Here is an 18527-nt window from a genome sequence, read left to right on the forward strand (position 1 = left end):
TTGCATCATTTTCAATCATTTTCTCCCATTCCATAGGTTGTTTTTTTTTTTTTTTTTTTTTTTTTTTTATGGTTTCCTTTGCTGTGCAAAAGCTTTTAAGTTTCTTTAGGTCCCATTGGTTTATTTTTGTTTTTATTTCTTTTTTTTTTTAATTTTCCCACTGTACAGCAGGGGATCAAATTATCCTTACATGTATACATTACAATTACATTTTTTCCCCACCCTTTGTTCTGTTGCAACATGAGTATCTAGACAAAGTTCTCAATGCTATTCAGCAGGATCTCCTTGTAAATCTATTCTAAGTTGTGTCTGATAAGCCCAAGCTCCCCATCCCTCCCACTCCATCCCCCTCCCATCAGGCAGCCACAGGTCTTTTCTCCAAGTCCATGATTTTCTTTTCTGAGGAGATGTTCATTTCTGCTGGATATTAGATTCCAGTTATAAGTGATACCATATGGTATTTGTCTTTGTCTTTCTGGCTCATTTCACTCAGTATGAGAGTCTCTAGTTCCATCCATGTTGCTGCAAATGGCATGATGTCATTCTTTTTTATGGCTGAGTAGTATTCCATTGTGTATCTATACCACCTCTTCCAAATCCAATCATCTGTTGATGGACATTTGGGTTGTTTCCATGTCCTGGCTATTGTGAATAGTGCTGCAGTGAACATGCGGCTGCGTCTCTTTTAAGTAGAGTTTTGTCCGGATAGATGCCCAAGAGTGGGATTGCGGGGTCATATGGAAGTTCTATGTATAGATTTCTAAGGTATCTCCAAACTGTTCTCCATAGTGGCTGTACCAGTTTACATTCCCAGCAACAATGCAGGAGGGTTTCCTTTTCTCCACACCCCCTCCAGCACTTGTTATTTGTGGACTTATTAATGATGGCCATTCTGACTGGTGTGAGGTGGTATCTCATGGTAGTTTTGATTTGCATTTCTCTTATAATCAGCGATGTTGAGCATTTTTTCATGTGTTTGCTGGCCATCTGTATATCTTCTTTGGAGAAATGTCTATTCAGGTCTTTTGCCCATTTTCCCATTGATTGATTGGCTTTTTTGCTGTTGGGTTGTATAAGTTGTTTATATATTCTAGAGATTAAGCCCTTGTCGGCTGCATCATTTGAAACTATTTTCTCCCATTCTGTCAGTTGTCTTGTTGTTTTCTTTTTGGTTTCCTTTGCTGTGCAAAAGATTTTCAGTCTGACTAGGTCCCATGGGTTTATTTTTGCTCTAATTTCTATTGCTTTGGGAGACTGACCTGAGAAAATATTCATGATGTTGATGTCAGAGAGTGTTTTGCCTATGTTTTCTTCTAGGAGTTTGATGGTGTCCTGTCATATATTTAAGTCTTTCAGCCATTTGGAGTTTATTTTTGTGCATGGTGTGAGGGTGTGTTCTAGTTTCATTGCTTTGCATGCAGCTGTCCAGGTTTCCCAGCAATGCTTGCTGAATAGACTTTCTTTTTCCCATTTTATGTTCTTGCCTCCCTTGTCAAAGATTAATTGACCATAGGTGTCAGGGTTTATTTCCGGATTCTCTATTCTGTTCCATTGGTCTGTCTGTCTGTTTTGATACCAGTACCACACTGTTTTGATGACTGTGGCCTTGTAGTATTTCTTGAAGTCTGGGAGAGTTATGCCTCCTGCTTGGTTTTTGTTTCTCAGGATTGCTTTGGCGATTCTGGGTCTTTTGTGGTTCCATATAAATGTTTGGATTGTTTGTTCTAGTTCTGTGAAAAATGTCCTGGGTAATCTGATAGGGATTGCATTGAATCTGTAGATTGCTTTGGGTAGTATGGCCATTTTTACAATATTGATTTTTCCAGTTCAGGAGAATGGAATATCTTTCCATTTCTTTACATCTTCTTTGATTTCTTTGATTAAAGTTTTATAGTTCTCGGCATATAGGTCCTTTACCTCCTTGGTCAGGTGTATTCCGAGGTATTTGATTTTGTGAGGTGCAATTTTAAAAGGTATCGTATTTTTGTATTCCTTTTCTAATAGTTCATTGCTGGTATACAGAAATGCCACTGACTTCTGAATGTTAATCTTATATCCTGCCACTTTGCTGAATTTATTAATCAGTTCAAGTAGTTTTTGGGTTGAGTCCTTAGGGTTTTCTAGGTATAATATCATATCATCTGCATACAGTGACAGTTTGATCTCTTCTCTTCCTATATGGATGCCTTTTATTTCTTTTGTTTGTCTAATTGCTGTGGCTAGGACTTCCAAAACTATGTTGAAGAGCAATGGTGAGAGTGGGCATCCCTGTCTTGTTCCAGATTTGAGTGAGAAGGCTTTCAGTTTTTCCCCATTGAGTATTATATTTGCTGTGGGTTTATCATAAATGGCTTTGATTAGATTCAGGAATGTTCCCTGTATACCCACTTTGGCGAGGGTCTTGATCATGAATGGATGTTGGACTTTGTCAAATGCTTTTTCTGTGTCTATTGAGATGATCATATGATTTTTGACTTTTTTTTTGTTAATGTGGTGTATGATGCTGATTGATTTGCGTATGTTGAACCATCCTTGTGAACCTGGGATGAACCCAACCTGGTCATGGTGTATAATTTTTTTGATATGTTGTTGGATTTAGTTGGCTAAGATTTTGTTGAGAATTTTTGCATCTATATTCATCAATGATATTGGGTGATAGTTTTCTTTTTTGGTGGTATCTCTGTCTGGTTTTAGAATGAGGGTGATGGTGGCCTCATAGAATGTCTTTGGGAGTATTCCTTCTTCTTCAACCTTTTGAAAAAGTTTAAGGAGGATGGGCACCAATTCCTCTTTATATGTTTGATAGAATTCACCTGTGAAGCCATCTGGTCCTGGACTTTTATTTGTAGGGAGTGATTTTATGACCTCTTCAATTTCATTTCTAGTGATTGGTTTGTTCAGTTGGTCTGTTTCTTTTTGATTCAGTTTTGGCAGGCTGTAAGATTCTAGAAAATTGTCCATTTCTTCCAGATTGTCAAACTTGTTGCCGTATATTTGTTCATAGTATTCTCTTATGGTTTTTTGTATTTCTGCTGTATCCGTTGTGATTTCTCCTTTTTCATTTATAATTTTGGTTATTTGGGTTCTTTCTCTCCTCTTTTTAGTGAGTCTGGCCAGGGGTTTGTCAATTTTGTTTACCTTTTCAAAGAACCAGCTCTTGGTTTTATTAATTTTCTCTATTGTTTTTTGAGTCTCTATTGTATTGATTTCTTCTTTGATCTTTATAATTTCCTTCCTTCTGCTGACTTTAGGACTTTTTTGTTCTTCTTTTTCTAATTCATTTAGGTGGAGGGTTAAGTTGTCAATTTGGGATCTTTCTTCTTTTTTGAGAAAGGCCTGGATTGCTATAAATTTCCCTCTGAGCACTGCTTTCGCAGCATCCCATAGGTTTTGAGAGGTTGTGTCTTCATTATCATGTGTTTCAAGGTAGCTTTTAATTTCCTTCTTGATTTCCTCATTGACCCATTGGTTTTTTAGTAGCATGTTGTTTAATCTCCATGTAGTAGGTTTTTTCTCTTTCCTTTTCCCATGGTTGGTTTCTAATTTCATGGCATTGTGGTCAGAGAATATACTTGAGGTAATTTCTATGCTCCTAAATTTATTGAGGTTAGCTTTGTGTCCCAATATGTGGTCTATTCTTGAGAATGTTCCATGAGCATTTGAGAAGAATATGTATTCTGCTTTTTTTGGATGTAGTGTCCTGAAGATATCAATTAAGTCTAACTTTTCTATTGTTTCCTTTAGGATCTCTGTTGTTTTATTGGTTTTCTGTCCGGAGGATCTGTCCATTGATGTGAGGGGGGTATTAAGGTCTCCTACTATGATTGTATTCTCATCAATATCTCCCTTTATGTCTGTTAATATTTGTTGTATGTATCTGGGTGCTCCTATATTTGGGACATATATGTTGATGATAGTAACATCCTCTCCTTGGATGGATCCCTTAATCATTAAGTAGTGTCCTTCTTTGTCTTTCTTTATGTCTTTTGTTTTAAAGTCTATTTTGTTTGATATAAGCATTGTGACTCCTGCTTTTCTGTCATGTCTATTGGCGTGAAATATTTTTCCCCACCCTTTCACTTTCAATCTATATGTATCTTTTGTCCTAAGGTGAGTTTCTTGTAGGCAGCATATTGAAGGTTTTTGCCTTTTTATCCACTCAGCCACTCTGTGTCTTTTGATTGGGGCATTCAGTCCATTGACATTTAAGGTGATAATTGATAGATGATTATTTATTGCCATTTTGAACCTCGTGTTCCAGTTGATTCTATGGTTCTCCATTCTTCCTTTCTTCCTTTCTTTTTTTTTTCTTTTTTTGGTTGGTGATCTCCTGTTATTATCTGCTTGAGTGTTTTTTTTTTTTCATTTTTTGCAAATGCAATATTTGGTTTTGGCTTGTGGTTGCCCTGTTTTTTATGTATGCTAACCCCTTCCTATAATTGTGTGTTTTAGCCTGATGGTCCTGTAAGTTCAAACACTTCATTACTATATTAAAATTAAGAAGAGAAACATACAAACAAACAAACAAAAAGGGTTACTTATTTCCTAACATCCCTTGCCCACATTTTATGGTTTTGATGACTCTTTTTAATTTTTTTTCTTTTTAATTTTATTTTGTTTGAAGCATGTTCATGATTAAATCTGTATGCTGGCTTATTTGAGTGACTGCTCTCTGATTGCGGTTTCCTCAGTCCTAGTTCTTCCTCTTCTTCTTTTTTTTTTCTTTTCTTTTTTCTTCCCTTTCCTTCCTTCCTTTTTGGTTTAGGGAAGCCCTTTCAATATTTCCTTTAACCTGGGTTTTGTGTTGCTGTATTCTTTAAGTTTTTGTTTGTTGGGAAAAATTTTTATTTCCCCTTCTATTTTAAATGATATTCTTGCTGGATAGAGTATTCTAGGTTGCATATTTTTTCCTTTTAGCACTTTAAATATCTCTTGCCATTCCCTCCTGGCCTGTAGTGTTTCTGTAGAGAAGTCAGCTGATATTCTTATGGGGGTTCCCTTGTAGGTAACAATCTGTTTTTCTCTTGCTGCCTTTAGGATCCTCTCTTTATCACTAACTTTTGCCATTTTTATTATGACGTGTCTTGCTGTGGGTCTATTTGGGTTCAGTTTGTTTGGGGCCCTCTGTGCTTCCTGTATCTTGAACCCAGTATTCTTTAGATTTGGGAAGTTTCCAGTGATAATTTCTTCAAATATATTTTCCATTCCCTTATCTTTTTCTACTCCTTCTGGAATTCCTATTATGTGTAGATTGGCCTGCTTTATATTGTCCGATAGGTCTCTTATATTGCTTTCCTGTTTTTTGATTCGGTTTTCTGTCTGCTGACCTGATTGGGTGATTTCCATTATTCTATCTTCCATATCACTGATTCGTTCTTCTGCATTATTCATTCTGGTTTTTACTGCCCCTAGTTCAGTTTGCATCTCTGCAAATGAATGTTCTAGTTTTTCTTGGCTCCTCATATTTTCTAGTTCCTTTCTGAGGGTATCTGCATTACTGTTCATATCTTCTCTTAATTCCTTCAGTATTTTCACTATTTCTCTTTTGAACTCCAGGTCTGTCAGACTGCAGAGATCTGTTTCATTGTTGACTGTTTTAGGTGAGTTCTCCTGTTGGTTTGACTGAGGGTGGTTTCTCAGCTTCTTCATCTTGCTTGTTGTTTTCTTTCTCCTGAGGGAGTTGTACTCTCTGTTATCGGGCAGTGTTTGCCTTGTCACTGCCGTGGAATGTTTCCTGAGGGGTGGTGTTGTTGGTCAGTCTTTTTTTGAGGCAGTGTGGCTTTTCTGGAGTGTTGATGGGGCTAACAGGGTTTCTTTGAAGCAAAGTAGGACTTCCTGAGGGCAGACAGGACTGGGAGGTCCACACCACGATGGTAGCAGATTTCACTTGGTCATGCAGAGCTTGCTCTGGTGTTTTTAGGCTGTGGGGTTCTTGCAGGAGGTTGGCGGTGTTGGGCAGCTGTTCCTCAGGAGTGCAGCGCCCCTGGGGGCTGGAGCAGCTATCTGGGTCACTGAGAACCTAAGAGGCTCTTCCCTAGGGCAGCCCAATTCAGAAGGACAGCCTGAGAATGTAGGCAGATCTTTTCACAGTCTGGCCCAGCTTGTTGTAGCTCTTCTGGGCTTCAGGGTCTCCTCCAGGGGGCTGGTGATGCTGAGCAGCTATTCCGTGGGAGTGGGGCACCCCCTGGGGGCTTGGGCGGGTAGCAGGGCTGCTGAAAACCCAAGAGGCTCCTCCCCAGGGCAGCCCAATTCAGAGAGACCGTCTGAGGATTAGGCAGATCTTTTCACAGCCTGGCTAGGCTTCTTCTAGCTTTTCTGGGCTGCAGGCCTTTTCTCGGGGGCTGGTGGTATTTGGTGCTGCTCTGCAGAGATGTAGCCCCTCCAAAGGGCAAGCAGGCCTGTGCAGGGACAGCCCCCGTGATGGTAGGCTTCAGGCAATTGTTGAGGCCAGCCCTCCTGGATGGCAGGCAGCCCCAGGTCCAGTGAGAGCATAGGGGGTGGCGTGGGTGGGGGGAGGGGATGCACTGGGAAGCACAGCTTTCTGCTAGCTAGCGGGCCTGTGAGCTTGCTGTGGCGTGGGGGGTATTCTATGGGGACCCACCCCTTCTTCTCTCCCCTCCCCAGCACCAGCGCAGACCAGGCTCTTCTCCCAGGTTCCCTCTGATGTGGCTTTCCACTTCCCCGCCCCTAGAGTATTGCTCCTTTCCTCTGCAACAGCTTTATTTTCTAGTCTCCCAGGCAGTCTCTGCCCCGTCAAATTTGACAGACCAGTTTCTAGACCTCCCAAGCAGTCTCTGCTCCGCCCCTCCCCCCAGCCCTTTCCCGGGGACTAACCTCTGGAGCGAGGACTCGGTGCCCAGCCCCCACCCAGGCGTCTCAATTTTTGGTGACTGTGCCCGTAGTTCAGATGGTCCGTTCGGTTCTTGATCGGCTTTTCAGTAGTCCAACTTACTGCTACACTCTTCTCTGCATCTGGAGATTCCTCCGGTTCATTTGATTTTTCCCCCGAGTAGGTGACTTTCCAGGGTGCGGGATCCCTTTCTCCTCCTCAGTTCCCTTTCGCAAGCGCCCGTCCAGCTCAGATTCACTTTCTCTCACTCTCCTCTTTTGTCTTGTTTTGCCTAGTAATGTCACGAACTTCTTGCCGTTATTGGAGTTTAGGTTCTTCTGCCAGCGATTGGTTGCTGTTCTGTGCGAGTCATTTATTCTGTAGATGTGCTTTTTTTGTTGTGTTTGTGGGAGAGGCCGAGCGTGTCCCCCTACTCTTCCACCATCTTGTCTCCTCCCCCTTTTTGTTTTTATTTCTAATGCTTTGGGAGAATGACCTAATAAAACACTGGTAATGTTGATGTCAGAGAATGTTTTGCCTTTGTTCTCTTCTAGGAGTTTTATGGTGTCCTGCCTTATGTTTAATTCTTTAAGCCATTTCGAGTTTATTTTTGTGCATGGTGTGAGGGTGTGTTCTAGTTTCATGATTTGCATGCAGCTGTCCAGTTTTCATAGTACCATTTGCTGAAGAGACTGTTTTTTCTCCTTTTTATATTCTTGCTTCCTTTGTCAAAGATTAATTGGCCATAGCTATCTGGATTTATGTCTGGGTTCTTTATTCTGTTCCATTGATCTGTATGTTTATTTTTGTACCACTACCACCCTGTCTTGATTACTGTAGCTTTGTAATATCGTCTGAAATCTGGGAGCGTTATGCCTTCTGCTTGGTTTTTGTTCCCCAGGAACAAAACTGCTTTGGCAATTCTAGGTCTTTTATGGTTTCATATAAATGTTTGAATTGTTCACTTTTTAAAATTCTTTTTTCCTTTTGCTTCTCTGTCTACGTGATTTCCTTTGCTTTGTCTTCCAGTGCACTGATTTATTCTTCTACTTCATCCAGTCTGCTGTTGAACCTCTCAAGTGCATTTTTCAATTCGTTATAACTTCCCTTCATTACTTTGTTATATTTCCTGGCTCTTTGTTGAAGTTCTTATTGTGTTCATCCATTCTCTACTGAGATTGGTGAGCATCTGTATAATGTTTACTTTGAACTCTTTATCAGCTAGGTTTCTTGCTTCCATTTTATTAAGGTCTTTTTCTGGGGCTTTATCTTGCTTTTTGTTTGGAATATATTCCTCTGTCTCCTCATTTTGCCTGCCTTACCTGTGTCTACATGTTTTAGGCAAAACAGCTACCCCTCCCAGTCTTCTTGTGTAAGAGATGATTCATAGGGCCTTGAAACACAGTCCCTCTGGCTGCTAGCACCTACACATGCTCACCAGCTGTGGGGAGGAGTGGCTGCAGCTGATATACTGTGCTCTTGCCCAGCCAGATTGTACAGTGTGGAATGCACTTGAGGTGCTCCTGGCCTAGGTGTAGTGCAGCTGCTGTATGGGGAGGGCAGGATGCCGGTTCCTCTAATATTTGGCGAATTTCTTGTTTAAATGGTTTCTTTATCAGCTTGAGAGCTGACTCTGCTCTGTATGTTTTGGATGTGGTCGTTTCAATTTTATACCAAACTATTGATTTCTCTAGCTTAAATTTTTTATTATGGAAAATTAAAAACCTGTAAAAAGGTGAATAGGGCAGTATAACAAATCCGCATGTACCTGATGCTCATCTTTAACAATTATCATCTCACATCTCCCCATTCTTTGTTTTTAACTTATTTCAAAATAACTTTAGACTTTCAGAAAGTTGCAAAAAATTGTAGAGTTTCTGTATGCTTTTCACTTAGTTTTCTCCAGTGTGAACATCTTACATAAGTATAGTGCAGTTATTGAAAGCAAGAAATTGGTTTTGGGGTGGAGTGTGATACTGCGAGTGGGGACATGTCTACAGTGTGTAGACATTTCTCACCCCTGGACTCAGGCTGGTCTCCAATGGCCTATGTCTATATTTATGGGTGGAATACAAAACTGTCATGTTCAGATGGACAAATGGAAGGTGAGCCAGGTTCCAAGTCTTGTGCCAAAAGGTCAGGATGGCTGAGGAGCCTCCTGTGAGCCCTTTGTAAGAGCAAGGCCTGGCTCTAGTGGAAAAAATGTAGACTGTACACAAACAGCACTGTGTGAACCTCATCTCTTCCCAGGGATTGTTTTGTGACTTCTGGCAAGCCCTTTAATTTATCCGAGGCTTGGTTTCTTCACCTGCAAAATGGGGAGGGTGATTCCAAATTGTCATGGGTGGTAACATTGCTGGCTCTCTGTAAATGCAGTGATGGTTACTGACACCCTCTGACAACTTTTTTCAAAACCTACTTTGTGCAGGGTCCCAGGTGGGAGTAGTAAAAGTGAGCAGAGTCACATGGGGTCCCTGCTCTCACGAGGCTTGAAATTTGCAAGGCTTGGAATTTGACTTGGAAATGTCAGGTGTAGTGAGGTTGGCCTGCAGAAGTTCCCTTGGAGCACACACTGCAGAACCCGGGAGGGAGGTCCCTGCACCTCCTGAGGTCTTCCATCTCTCAGGCTTTGTATTTAGTGCTGGTCTGCTGTTGCAGAGGGGGCTCTTGGAACCTAGACCAGGCCTTGTGGTCTGGGAGGTGTGAGAAAGTGTGGCCTCGGCAAGAACAGGGCTTGCTGCTCTCGTCTCCCCTTTTAGGGTCAGCCACCAGAGCTACTGCAGCAGCCCTTTCCTTTGTTAGGGTCTCCAGGACTGGATGATGGCCTGACCTCTGCCTTCAGGGATGACCTAACTCTCTAGATGCCCAGAAAGTAGTGTGTAGGAGCCACGCAGCTTCACCATGGGTTCTGAGGGCACGAATACCAGAAGGGCCCAGGTGTACTGACAAAAACCCAAAAATGCCACAGGAAGGCTTCTGGACCAAACCAACACCTCTGGGCCAAGGTCACCATTGTGAAGGAAGGAGACAGAGGTGTGATGGTGATTAGAAGGGCTGAACCTGGAGAGGCTGGATGTATTACAGCAAAAGGGGGAGAGGAGAGGGGCACTTGTCACTCATTTGATTATTCATTCAACAAACATTTATCGAGTACCTACTATGTACCCTGTGCCCTAGTTGGTCAATGCCTTTTCCCAAAGCTGTGAGTAGGATAGTGCTGCTCAGCTGTCAGAGTGGTACAGGCTAAGGCACTTGCTGGCAGGGAAGTGGGAGGGAGGAAAGATTTGGGACTCAGCACTAAATAAGACAGACCAAATCTGTCCTCATGGAGCTGACATGATTGTTAGAAGAGACACATAAGATAAATAAGTAAAATATATGATAGATGGTAATAAATGGTAAGGAGGAAAAATGAGGCAGGGAAAGAAAGGACAGGAAGAGTGGAGGAGATGCTGAGATATTTAGGGTGACCAAGGAGATCCGTGTTAGAAAATGTAAGACAAAGACCTGAAGAAAGCAAGGGAGTGACTGTGTGGCTCTGCAAGGGCGGAACACCCTGGTCATAGAACAGTGGGTGAAAAGGCGCTGAGGTGGAGTAGGCCTGGTGGGTGTGCAGCCTGGCTGGCTGGGGCTGTGTGAGGAAGTGGGAAGTAGGGGAGAGGTTAAGAAAACCAGACAAGGCGTTCCTGTCATGGCACAGCGGAAACAAATCTGACTAGGAACCATGAGGTTGCAGGTTTGATCCCTGGACTCGCTCAGTGGGTTAAGGATCCGGTGTTGCTGTGAGCTGTGGTGTAGGTTGCAGACACACCTCTGATTAGACCCCTAGCCTGGGAACCTCCATACGACATGTGGTGCAGCCCTACAAGGACAAAAAGACAAAAAAAAAAAAAAAAAAAAAAAAAAAAAAAAAGAATCAGACACATAGGATCTTCTAGGTCAAAGGAAGGATTCTACTAGGAGAAGTGACAAGACCTGCCTTAGATTTTGTTTTTTGTTTTGTTTTGTTTTGTTTGTCTTTTTGCCTTTTCTAGGGTTGCTCCCAAGGCATATGGAAGTTCCCAGGCTAGGGGTCCAATTGGAGCTGCAGCTGCTGGCCTACGCCAGAGCCAGAGCAACTCGGGATCCGAGCCGCATCTGCAGCCTACACCACAGCTCACAGCAACGCCGGATCCTTAACCCACTGAGCAAGGCCAGGGATCAAACCCGCAACCTCATGGTTCCTAGTCAGATTTGTTAACCACTGAGCCACAACGGGAACTCCAAACCTGCCTTAGATTTTTAACAGTACCATTCTGGCTGCTCTGTTGAGAACAGGCTGTAGGGGGCAGGGGCAGAAGCAAGGAAAATAGTAGGAAGAGGCCCCTGAAATAATCCAGATGTTTTGTTTCCCTCCATGCCCCCAGCATGCGGCCTGCTTCCTAACATAGAGCAGACACTCACAAATACTGACAGAAGGATGTGTGAATTAATGATGCCCAGACAAGTGCCATGTGCGTATACAGAGAAGGTATAGAAAAACAGATCCCAGGCACTGCTGCTGGGGATCCTGATCCAATAGGTTTCTGATGGCAATGAGGAATTCAGATTTTCAGTACAATCTGCCGGTAATTCTGGGCAGCCAGGCTGAACTATGTGTAAGTTAGGAATGCTTTTGGCTGCAAGGGACAGAAACCAGCAACAATGATTTAAACAAGGAGGGTTTTATTTTTATTTACAAGAATTCTACAGGAGGATGGCTTCTGGCATTGGCTTGGTTAAATAACAATACAGTCAGTGTCTCTTGACACGCTCTTGGCCTTTTTCTTATTATAGCAAGACATCTGCTGTGGCTCCAGTCATCATGTCCTCAGTCAAGGTAGGAAGAAGAGAGGGCCAGGAGATGTTACCCATCTTGTCTGTATTATTAGGAAGACATAAGCTTTTCTACAAGCTCCCATAGACTTCCTCTTAAATTTCACTGGCCATACCTGGTCACATGGTCATCCCAAGCTGCTTAGGTGGCTAGAACAGTAGGAATCTGTACTTCCAGCCTCTGTGGTGGGAGATGACTAGAGAGGAGTTGGGGCTGCCTATGGGAGTGAACAAGGGAGTCTGCCATGGCTCCCCTGGACGATGTGGTCCTTGAGGTCCCTTCCATTTCTGGGGCTTTATCTCCATGATTTGCTGCTTCTCTGATCCACACTGAGTGAAATCCCAAGCATATCCTTGGGTGGGGCCTACTCCATCTTAGATGCATTCTCTTGCTTCTCCTCTTATGTCTGATAGACATAGAGGGCAACTTCTTTGGGGAAGTGGTGGGTTTTATTTAGGGACTGCATTTTTAGCATTATCCTTGCCTAGCAGACATTAACAACAAACATCACCACCTTCTCACTACGACCGTCACACGATGAGAGCCTTTTAGAGCTCACACGCTCATGTCCATATTCGCGCCCCTTAGCCTGCACCACACACAGGAAAAGGACAGTGTCTATGGTCACCCTCCAACCACACACTTAGGAGTAAGACCAGGATGACCCTGTTCCTCCCACTTTTGGTCCAAGTATCAAGTGGCATCCCAGCGGCAGCTCTCTCTGGCAGTCTTGCAAGGTAAAAGGAAAGGTTTTGCTAGCACTGTCCTTTCACCTTGAATGACAGATTTACATAGGGATTTTATGCTTCAGGGGCAAAAGAAACAGGCCTTAAGGTTTAGTCTCTAAATCCATAAGAAGGTCATAGGAACAAAAGGTTGCAACATTTAGTCTTGTATGGGAAGGGATTTTTGAAGAAGAATGGGTGAATTCACTGGACTGGCTCAGGTGATAGAAACTAAGCAGGGGGTGGGTCTAGGTGCAGAGGCAGGAAATGGGGACTCATCAGGGCCAGCCTGTAAGGGTGCAGTGAGGTCTTCAAACCACTTTTGTACAGTTTCAGAAGCCAATGGGAATCACTATATTTGCTCTTCATAAGCTTTAGGAAAAGGTTAACATAAAGCTTTGTGGTTGTTGTTTTTGTTTTTGTTTGGCTAGAATTGCATCCTAACAGTGTGCTAAGAAATGCAGATTGGCAATTATATACATCTCTGGTCACATAACCAACACAATTTGCTAGGCAAGTCTTCCTATGCCAGGAGTGCCTGGGGTGGGGTGGAAAATTAAGAGCCCTCTGGGGCTCTGGAGGTGGGGGAACCTCCAGGACAGAGGTCCACAGGGGTTCGGGGCGGGGCAGAGATGGCTGCAGGATGATTTAACTACCCCTGGATGCTCCAGCCTTGCTGAATAGTGTGTCCTCAGACACACTAGAAGCTTGTCAGAAATGAGAATCTTAGCCTTCACTCCAAATCTACTGAATCAAAAGCCGTCTTCTAGCAAGATCCCCAGTAGTTGATAGGCACAGCAGAGTTTGAAAAGCACTGTTTTAGACTCTGGAGCAGAAAGGCTGCCATCCTGGCTAGGTGCGGGTTACAAGGCCCCGACAGCAAGGGCGCTGGAGAGAAGATAACGGCACGGCGGTGGGGGGTGAGAGAAAGACAGGCAAGTTCCAAGAAGCTCTTTGTTAGTGCGTGTCCAGCCTGGCCTTGCATGAGCCTTAGGGCCGCAGAGGCTGTCCTTCCTCCCTGAGGACACTACTCACCTGACCCGACCTCTCCGCATGCGGCTTCCAGGGTGTCCCGAGGTGCTCCCTGAGCTGCCTCACCTGGCTGAGGGTACCACCATGGGCAGGGTGTTCTCTGAGACCTGGGCTGCCCAGAAAAGCAGGGCCCCAAGGGGGGTGGGCAGGATGGACGGCTGGTCCAGCCAGAGTCACCTGTTCCTTCTCAGCTCTGCCAGAAAAATCTTGGCAGGGCTCTGAAGCCCCTTTAGAGGGTGGTGCCTTGTGGAAGTTCTCCCAGCAGTGGCTTCTTGGAGCAGGAAGGATACGTGCTCAGAAGGAAGAGCCTGGAGTTCAGGAGCTCCCGGCTTCTGGGGGTGGGTTGGAGGGACACAACCCTCTACGGCCAGGCATTTTTATAGGAGCGAGTGTGAATATCTCAGATGTGCCAAGTCGTGGGCCCAGGGCTGCTGTATACAGAAGGGCTGGAGGCGGGGGCCGGGGCAGGGGCGGGCTGCAGGGGGCGATGGAGCTCCAGCAGCTAGCTCTACAGCACCCTCTCTTCACTGGTCAGGGTGGCAATTCTCCGCAGGTTTTCCCTGACTTTAATAAATTCGGGGGCGTGCTCCTCTTCCTTTTCCGGTGGTTTTTCCAGCTGAAGGACAGAGAAGCAGAGATGTGCAGTGGGTAGGGCTAGGGGAGTTCCTATTCTCGAAAGCCACTGGGTTTGGACCAAAGGACTCCTGCCTCTGGGGAAACAGAACCAGAATGTTTTGCCAATAGCCTGGTAGGTGAAGGGATGGAGCATTAGGCTGTGTTTTCCCCGTGAAGTCTAGTTCAAATCGCTTATCTCATCTCGGCCTTAGGTTCTGCATTTCTAATATGGGGATTCTACCAGACTTACAGGGCAGCTGTGAGCAAGAAATCAAGAGTCAGCATGCAATGGATTGGGCAGATGAGGAAACTTTTTCAGAGAAGGGAAGCCTCTAGCCCAAAGTGACACAGCGAAGGGAGTGGCAGAGTGAGGACTCAGACTGGGGTATATCACTGGTTCAGTCCTCATTTGGTTCAACCTCTTCTTTTGTCAGCTGTAGCCACCTGCAGAGCTCCCTGGGCCAGGAGACAGACTGGGTCTGGGTCTGGGGGCCCCTCACCCACCTGGTTCAGCCTCTGTTGCCGTCTCAGCAGCTCCTGCTCAAAGGGGCACTGCAGCCGCTTGGCTTCCAGCTCCTCCTTCTTCTTCTTGATGAGCTGGTTCCGCCGACGGTGCTCCAGGACACGCTGCAGCTCTGGCTTGCTGTCCACACCCAGGCCCCTGAGGTGGGGGAACTGTTAGGAGACACCAGCTTCTCCCCACCCCAGTCTTAGGGCTGCACCCTGCAGTAACATCAACCTATACCATTATATTGCATCCCTGGGAGGTGAAATCATTACTCATTACTGTCCAATTATACAGAGAAGGGAAGTGAGGCTGCTAGGACAAGACACCAAACTTGGACTAAGTCACAGCTATGAAGGGGCAGAATGAGTATCTGTACCCAGGACTGACTGACTGTGAAGACCAGGTTTTATGATAGTTCTGATTACTTTCTCAGGATAAGTCTCTAGAGGCAGAATTGCTGGATCAGGCTATTTTAAAAGATTTTGAATACATATTCCCATCTCCCCTTAGAAAAAGTTATCCAGGAGTTCCCATTGTGGCACAGCAGAAACAAATCCAACTAGGAACCATGAGGTTGCAGGTTCAATCCCTGGACTCGCTCAGTGGGTTAAGGATCCAGCAGTTTTTCTGAGCTGTGGTGTAAGTCACAGATGCAGCTCAGATCTGGCATTGCTGTGGCTGTGGTATAGGACGGCGGCTACAGCTCCAATTCGACCCCTAGCCTGGGAACTTCCATATGTTGCGGGTTCGGCTCCAGAAAAGACAAAATAAATAAATAAATAAATAAAAATAATAAAGTAAATAAATGGTGGGGGGATGACTCTAAAAGGCAGTCTGAGAAAATACTCATAATACAGTCAGCCCTCTGTTTCTGCTGATCAAATTCACATTTGGCTGAATCTATGGATGCTGGCTACCTATGGATACTGAGGGCCGTCTGTACCATGCCATTTTATATAAGGGACTTTAGCATCTGAGGGTTTTTGTTTCCATAGGAATCCTGGAGCCAATCCCCTGTGGATACAGAGAGACTCTTGGAGGGAAGGGTATACAACACTGAGGATGCAAAGTGAGGTCTCTTGGAAGGTTGGTTGTACAGAGCTGAAAACAAGAACGAAAATCACAGCCAGTGCTAACGCAGAAAACGGCTAGTAGAGGGAGCTGTGAAGGCACTACAGCTTTCATCTTGGTGCTCGTGAGCAGGGAGGTAGTTCTCAGGCCCCGTTGCAGAGGGAAACTCAGCCCCCAGCTCCCCTTCTCCACAGTCCCTCAATAATGGAGTCCCAGCCCCGATACCTCGAGCCTGCCTCTCTCATTGCAGCCCCCTGGCCTCCCTGCTCCAGTCATACCCCCTCCATGATTGTGACACTTCTGCTAGACCTTTCCCAGGTCTACATGTCTCCTCTAGCCTACCTTACAGTCTTTGCTCCAGCCACACTGAGCTACTCCAGTTTCCTGTCCATCCACACATGCTCATCCATCTGCTAGGAACATACTGCCTTCTACCAGCCAACACCAACCTCCTAGCCAGGTTGACTCCTGCCCCACCTTTAGGCCTTAGCCGAGGCATTACTTCCTCCCTGAGGTCATCCTGGAACCCTCCCCAGGGCCTTTTCTGGAGTCGCAGGCCCATTTGTGCCTCCATCAATGCACCCATCCTCCCACCTGGTTATGCATCCATCTCCTCTGTGAGGGCAGGAACTGGGTCCTAGTCCTGCTTACACGCATCATCTTGCACATGGTAAATGCATATGGAGGGCAGGTACAGGTGGGTAGCTGAGGGGGAGAACTGGGGCTTTTGGACCTTCACAGTGTCTGCTGGTCACCATGTGGGGCAACCCTCAGATGTCCTCAGCCTCTAGGAGACCAAGGATGGCCACTAGGTCTGCCCTCCACAAGGGGCATCGCCCAAGCCTCGCAGACCTGAGGAGGTACTTGCCAGGCTGAGGCAGCCGAGCGCTCCATCCTCACCTTTTGTGGTTCATAAGCAGCTCTCGGTGCAGCTCCTGGTGGCTCCGGGAGGCCTTCACAGGGTTCAGCAGCTTCTTGGGCTTGATGAGCTCTGGGTTCCACTCTCTGTACTCAGGCCGAGCCATCAGGCCTCCGATGTCTGCCCGCTCTCTTTGGATCTCTGAGTACATGGAGGCTGCAGGGATGAGTGGGGGAGCTAGTCAGAGCTGGGCCCATAGTCTCACCCATCCCCATGGACACAGGTGAAGGGCAGGGGTTTTGTTGTTTGACGGATCTCAGCTCCCTGCCACTTGTACAGACCAGGGCAAGCTATCTCACCTTCTGAGCCTTGGTTTCCTCATTTGTGAGACCTGTGCTCAGGGTTGTAAGGGTTGGAGATGATGATTGTAAAGTGGGCTATAGAAAAGTGCTACAGGTTGACACATGCATGTTTTTGGCCTTTGAAAAAAATTTTTCCAGCGAGTTCCCTTTGTGGCTCAGTGGTTAAACGAACCCGACTAGGATCCATAAAGATGCAGGTTTGATCCCTAGCCGTGCTTCAGTGGGTTGGGGATCCGGCATTGCCATGAGCTGTGGTGTAGGCTGGCAGCCGTAGCTCTGATTCAGCCCCTAGCCTGGAAACTTCCATATGCTTCAGGTGCAGCCCTGATAAAGCAGAAAGAAAAAAAAAATTCCCTCTTCTAACAGGAATTATGTTTGAGTTTTGTTTCTCAGTGTGCTTGTATCAGTGGGCTTGGATAAAATGCAGGGATCAAAAGAAAATATCACCCCTTATTGTCCAACTTCCCTATCTGTAGTTCCAAATTCCCTCATGGATGTGTACCAACTTTTCACTTTCTCCAGATCAAAGAGGAGGGTATGAAATCCCATGACTGCTAGGTCTAATTACATAGTGATGGTTGTCAATTTTAATGCAGCTGTCTGACTTCTCGATGGCCTCAGTTCCACCACAGTAGCTTAAAATTTGTCAATTTACTTGAAATTCAGGCAGGAGAGCTCACTCCCCTCCACATTGGCTCCATATCCTTGAAATGCCCAAAAGCAAGTATGAGAGTGAGAGAGACAGAGATAGCCTTAAGAAAAAGTCTAAAGGGGATGACACAGCTTGGCTATTAGCTGCATATAATAGAATGAAAATTTAGGCATTGGCTCAGCTCCCTTTATGACTCCTGCTTTGCTGAGGTTGAGCCTCTACTGTATACTAAGCATACATACTGTGGCAGTGTCTGGTCTGGTATATAGTAGACACCTCACAGATATTTGTTGGTAATTAATAATAAAATTTTTGAGGTTGTACAGATGTTGAAATTGAGGCTTTGGGAGGCTGGTCTTGGTGAACCAATGCCTTAAGACATGTGATTTCCACGAGGCACCTGAGAGAGGTGTGTCCCCAATAGCACAGCCCAGCCTCTGGTGCCCCACTTGAAACCAGCCACTGTGTTGCCTGTGGACAGACCCTCACTTTTTCCCCCTCCCACTGGGAAGAGGAAGAAACAGCATTCTCTGCTTGATGAATGGGAGTTCTCCAAGTCAGCTAGACGGCGATGGTGGTCTGTGCAAGAACCTGTAAGTGGGTAGTAGCTCAGTGGGATTGGAAATCACAGGAGGAAAGGAGCTGATGTGGCATAAATTGCAAGGTGACATGTTAGGGAATATAAGCGTCAAAGGGGAGATGACGCTTTGCGGATGGTAGCACTCCAGATGCATGCTTGGCATTTCTATTATTACCTATCACAGTATGCTGTTAGGATTGAGACCCTGTTTGTAAAGTTGCTGTGTAAACTGGAAAAAAGTGTTAATTATGTTAAGATGTTTTGGACGCAGCCAGATCAAGTGTCAGAGTCTTGAGATGTAGTTGCTAATTTTCTTTCTTGAATTCATGTTCTCAAAACTGTTTCTAAAATGAGAATTCTAACTAATTTTCTCTTTTTTCATAAGGCTATTTGTTTCTCTAGTTATATCCTTCTTAATTTTTTGGTCCTTAACAACTAA

The 18527-nt window shown here is 45.0% G+C and overlaps 1 protein-coding gene across 4 annotated transcripts in view; it reads right to left on the reverse strand.

The window, feature by feature from the left end:
* Positions 1-11516: 11516 nt before the first annotated feature.
* FAM107A (family with sequence similarity 107 member A) overlaps positions 11517-18527 on the reverse strand; it is a 92867-nt gene continuing 85856 nt past the window's right edge. For all 4 annotated transcript variants that reach the window (XM_021068429.2, XM_021068432.2, NM_001252206.2 and 1 more), the window contains 3 exons: positions 16536-16710; positions 14561-14717; positions 11517-14057 (listed from right to left, as the gene is read on the reverse strand). In XM_021068429.2, the coding sequence (XP_020924088.1) occupies positions 13950-14057; positions 14561-14717; positions 16536-16710 (440 nt within the window). In that variant the 3' untranslated portion in view covers positions 11517-13949. The remainder of the gene's footprint in view (positions 14058-14560; positions 14718-16535; positions 16711-18527) is intronic.

The sequence above is a fragment of the Sus scrofa genome, chromosome 13, assembly GCF_054392235.1.
Source record: "Sus scrofa isolate SSC_HxYL_T2T_F1_AM1 chromosome 13, Sscrofa_HxYL_maternal_Yorkshire_Landrace_v2.0, whole genome shotgun sequence".
In the NCBI taxonomy this organism is placed as follows: domain Eukaryota; kingdom Metazoa; phylum Chordata; class Mammalia; order Artiodactyla; family Suidae; genus Sus; species Sus scrofa.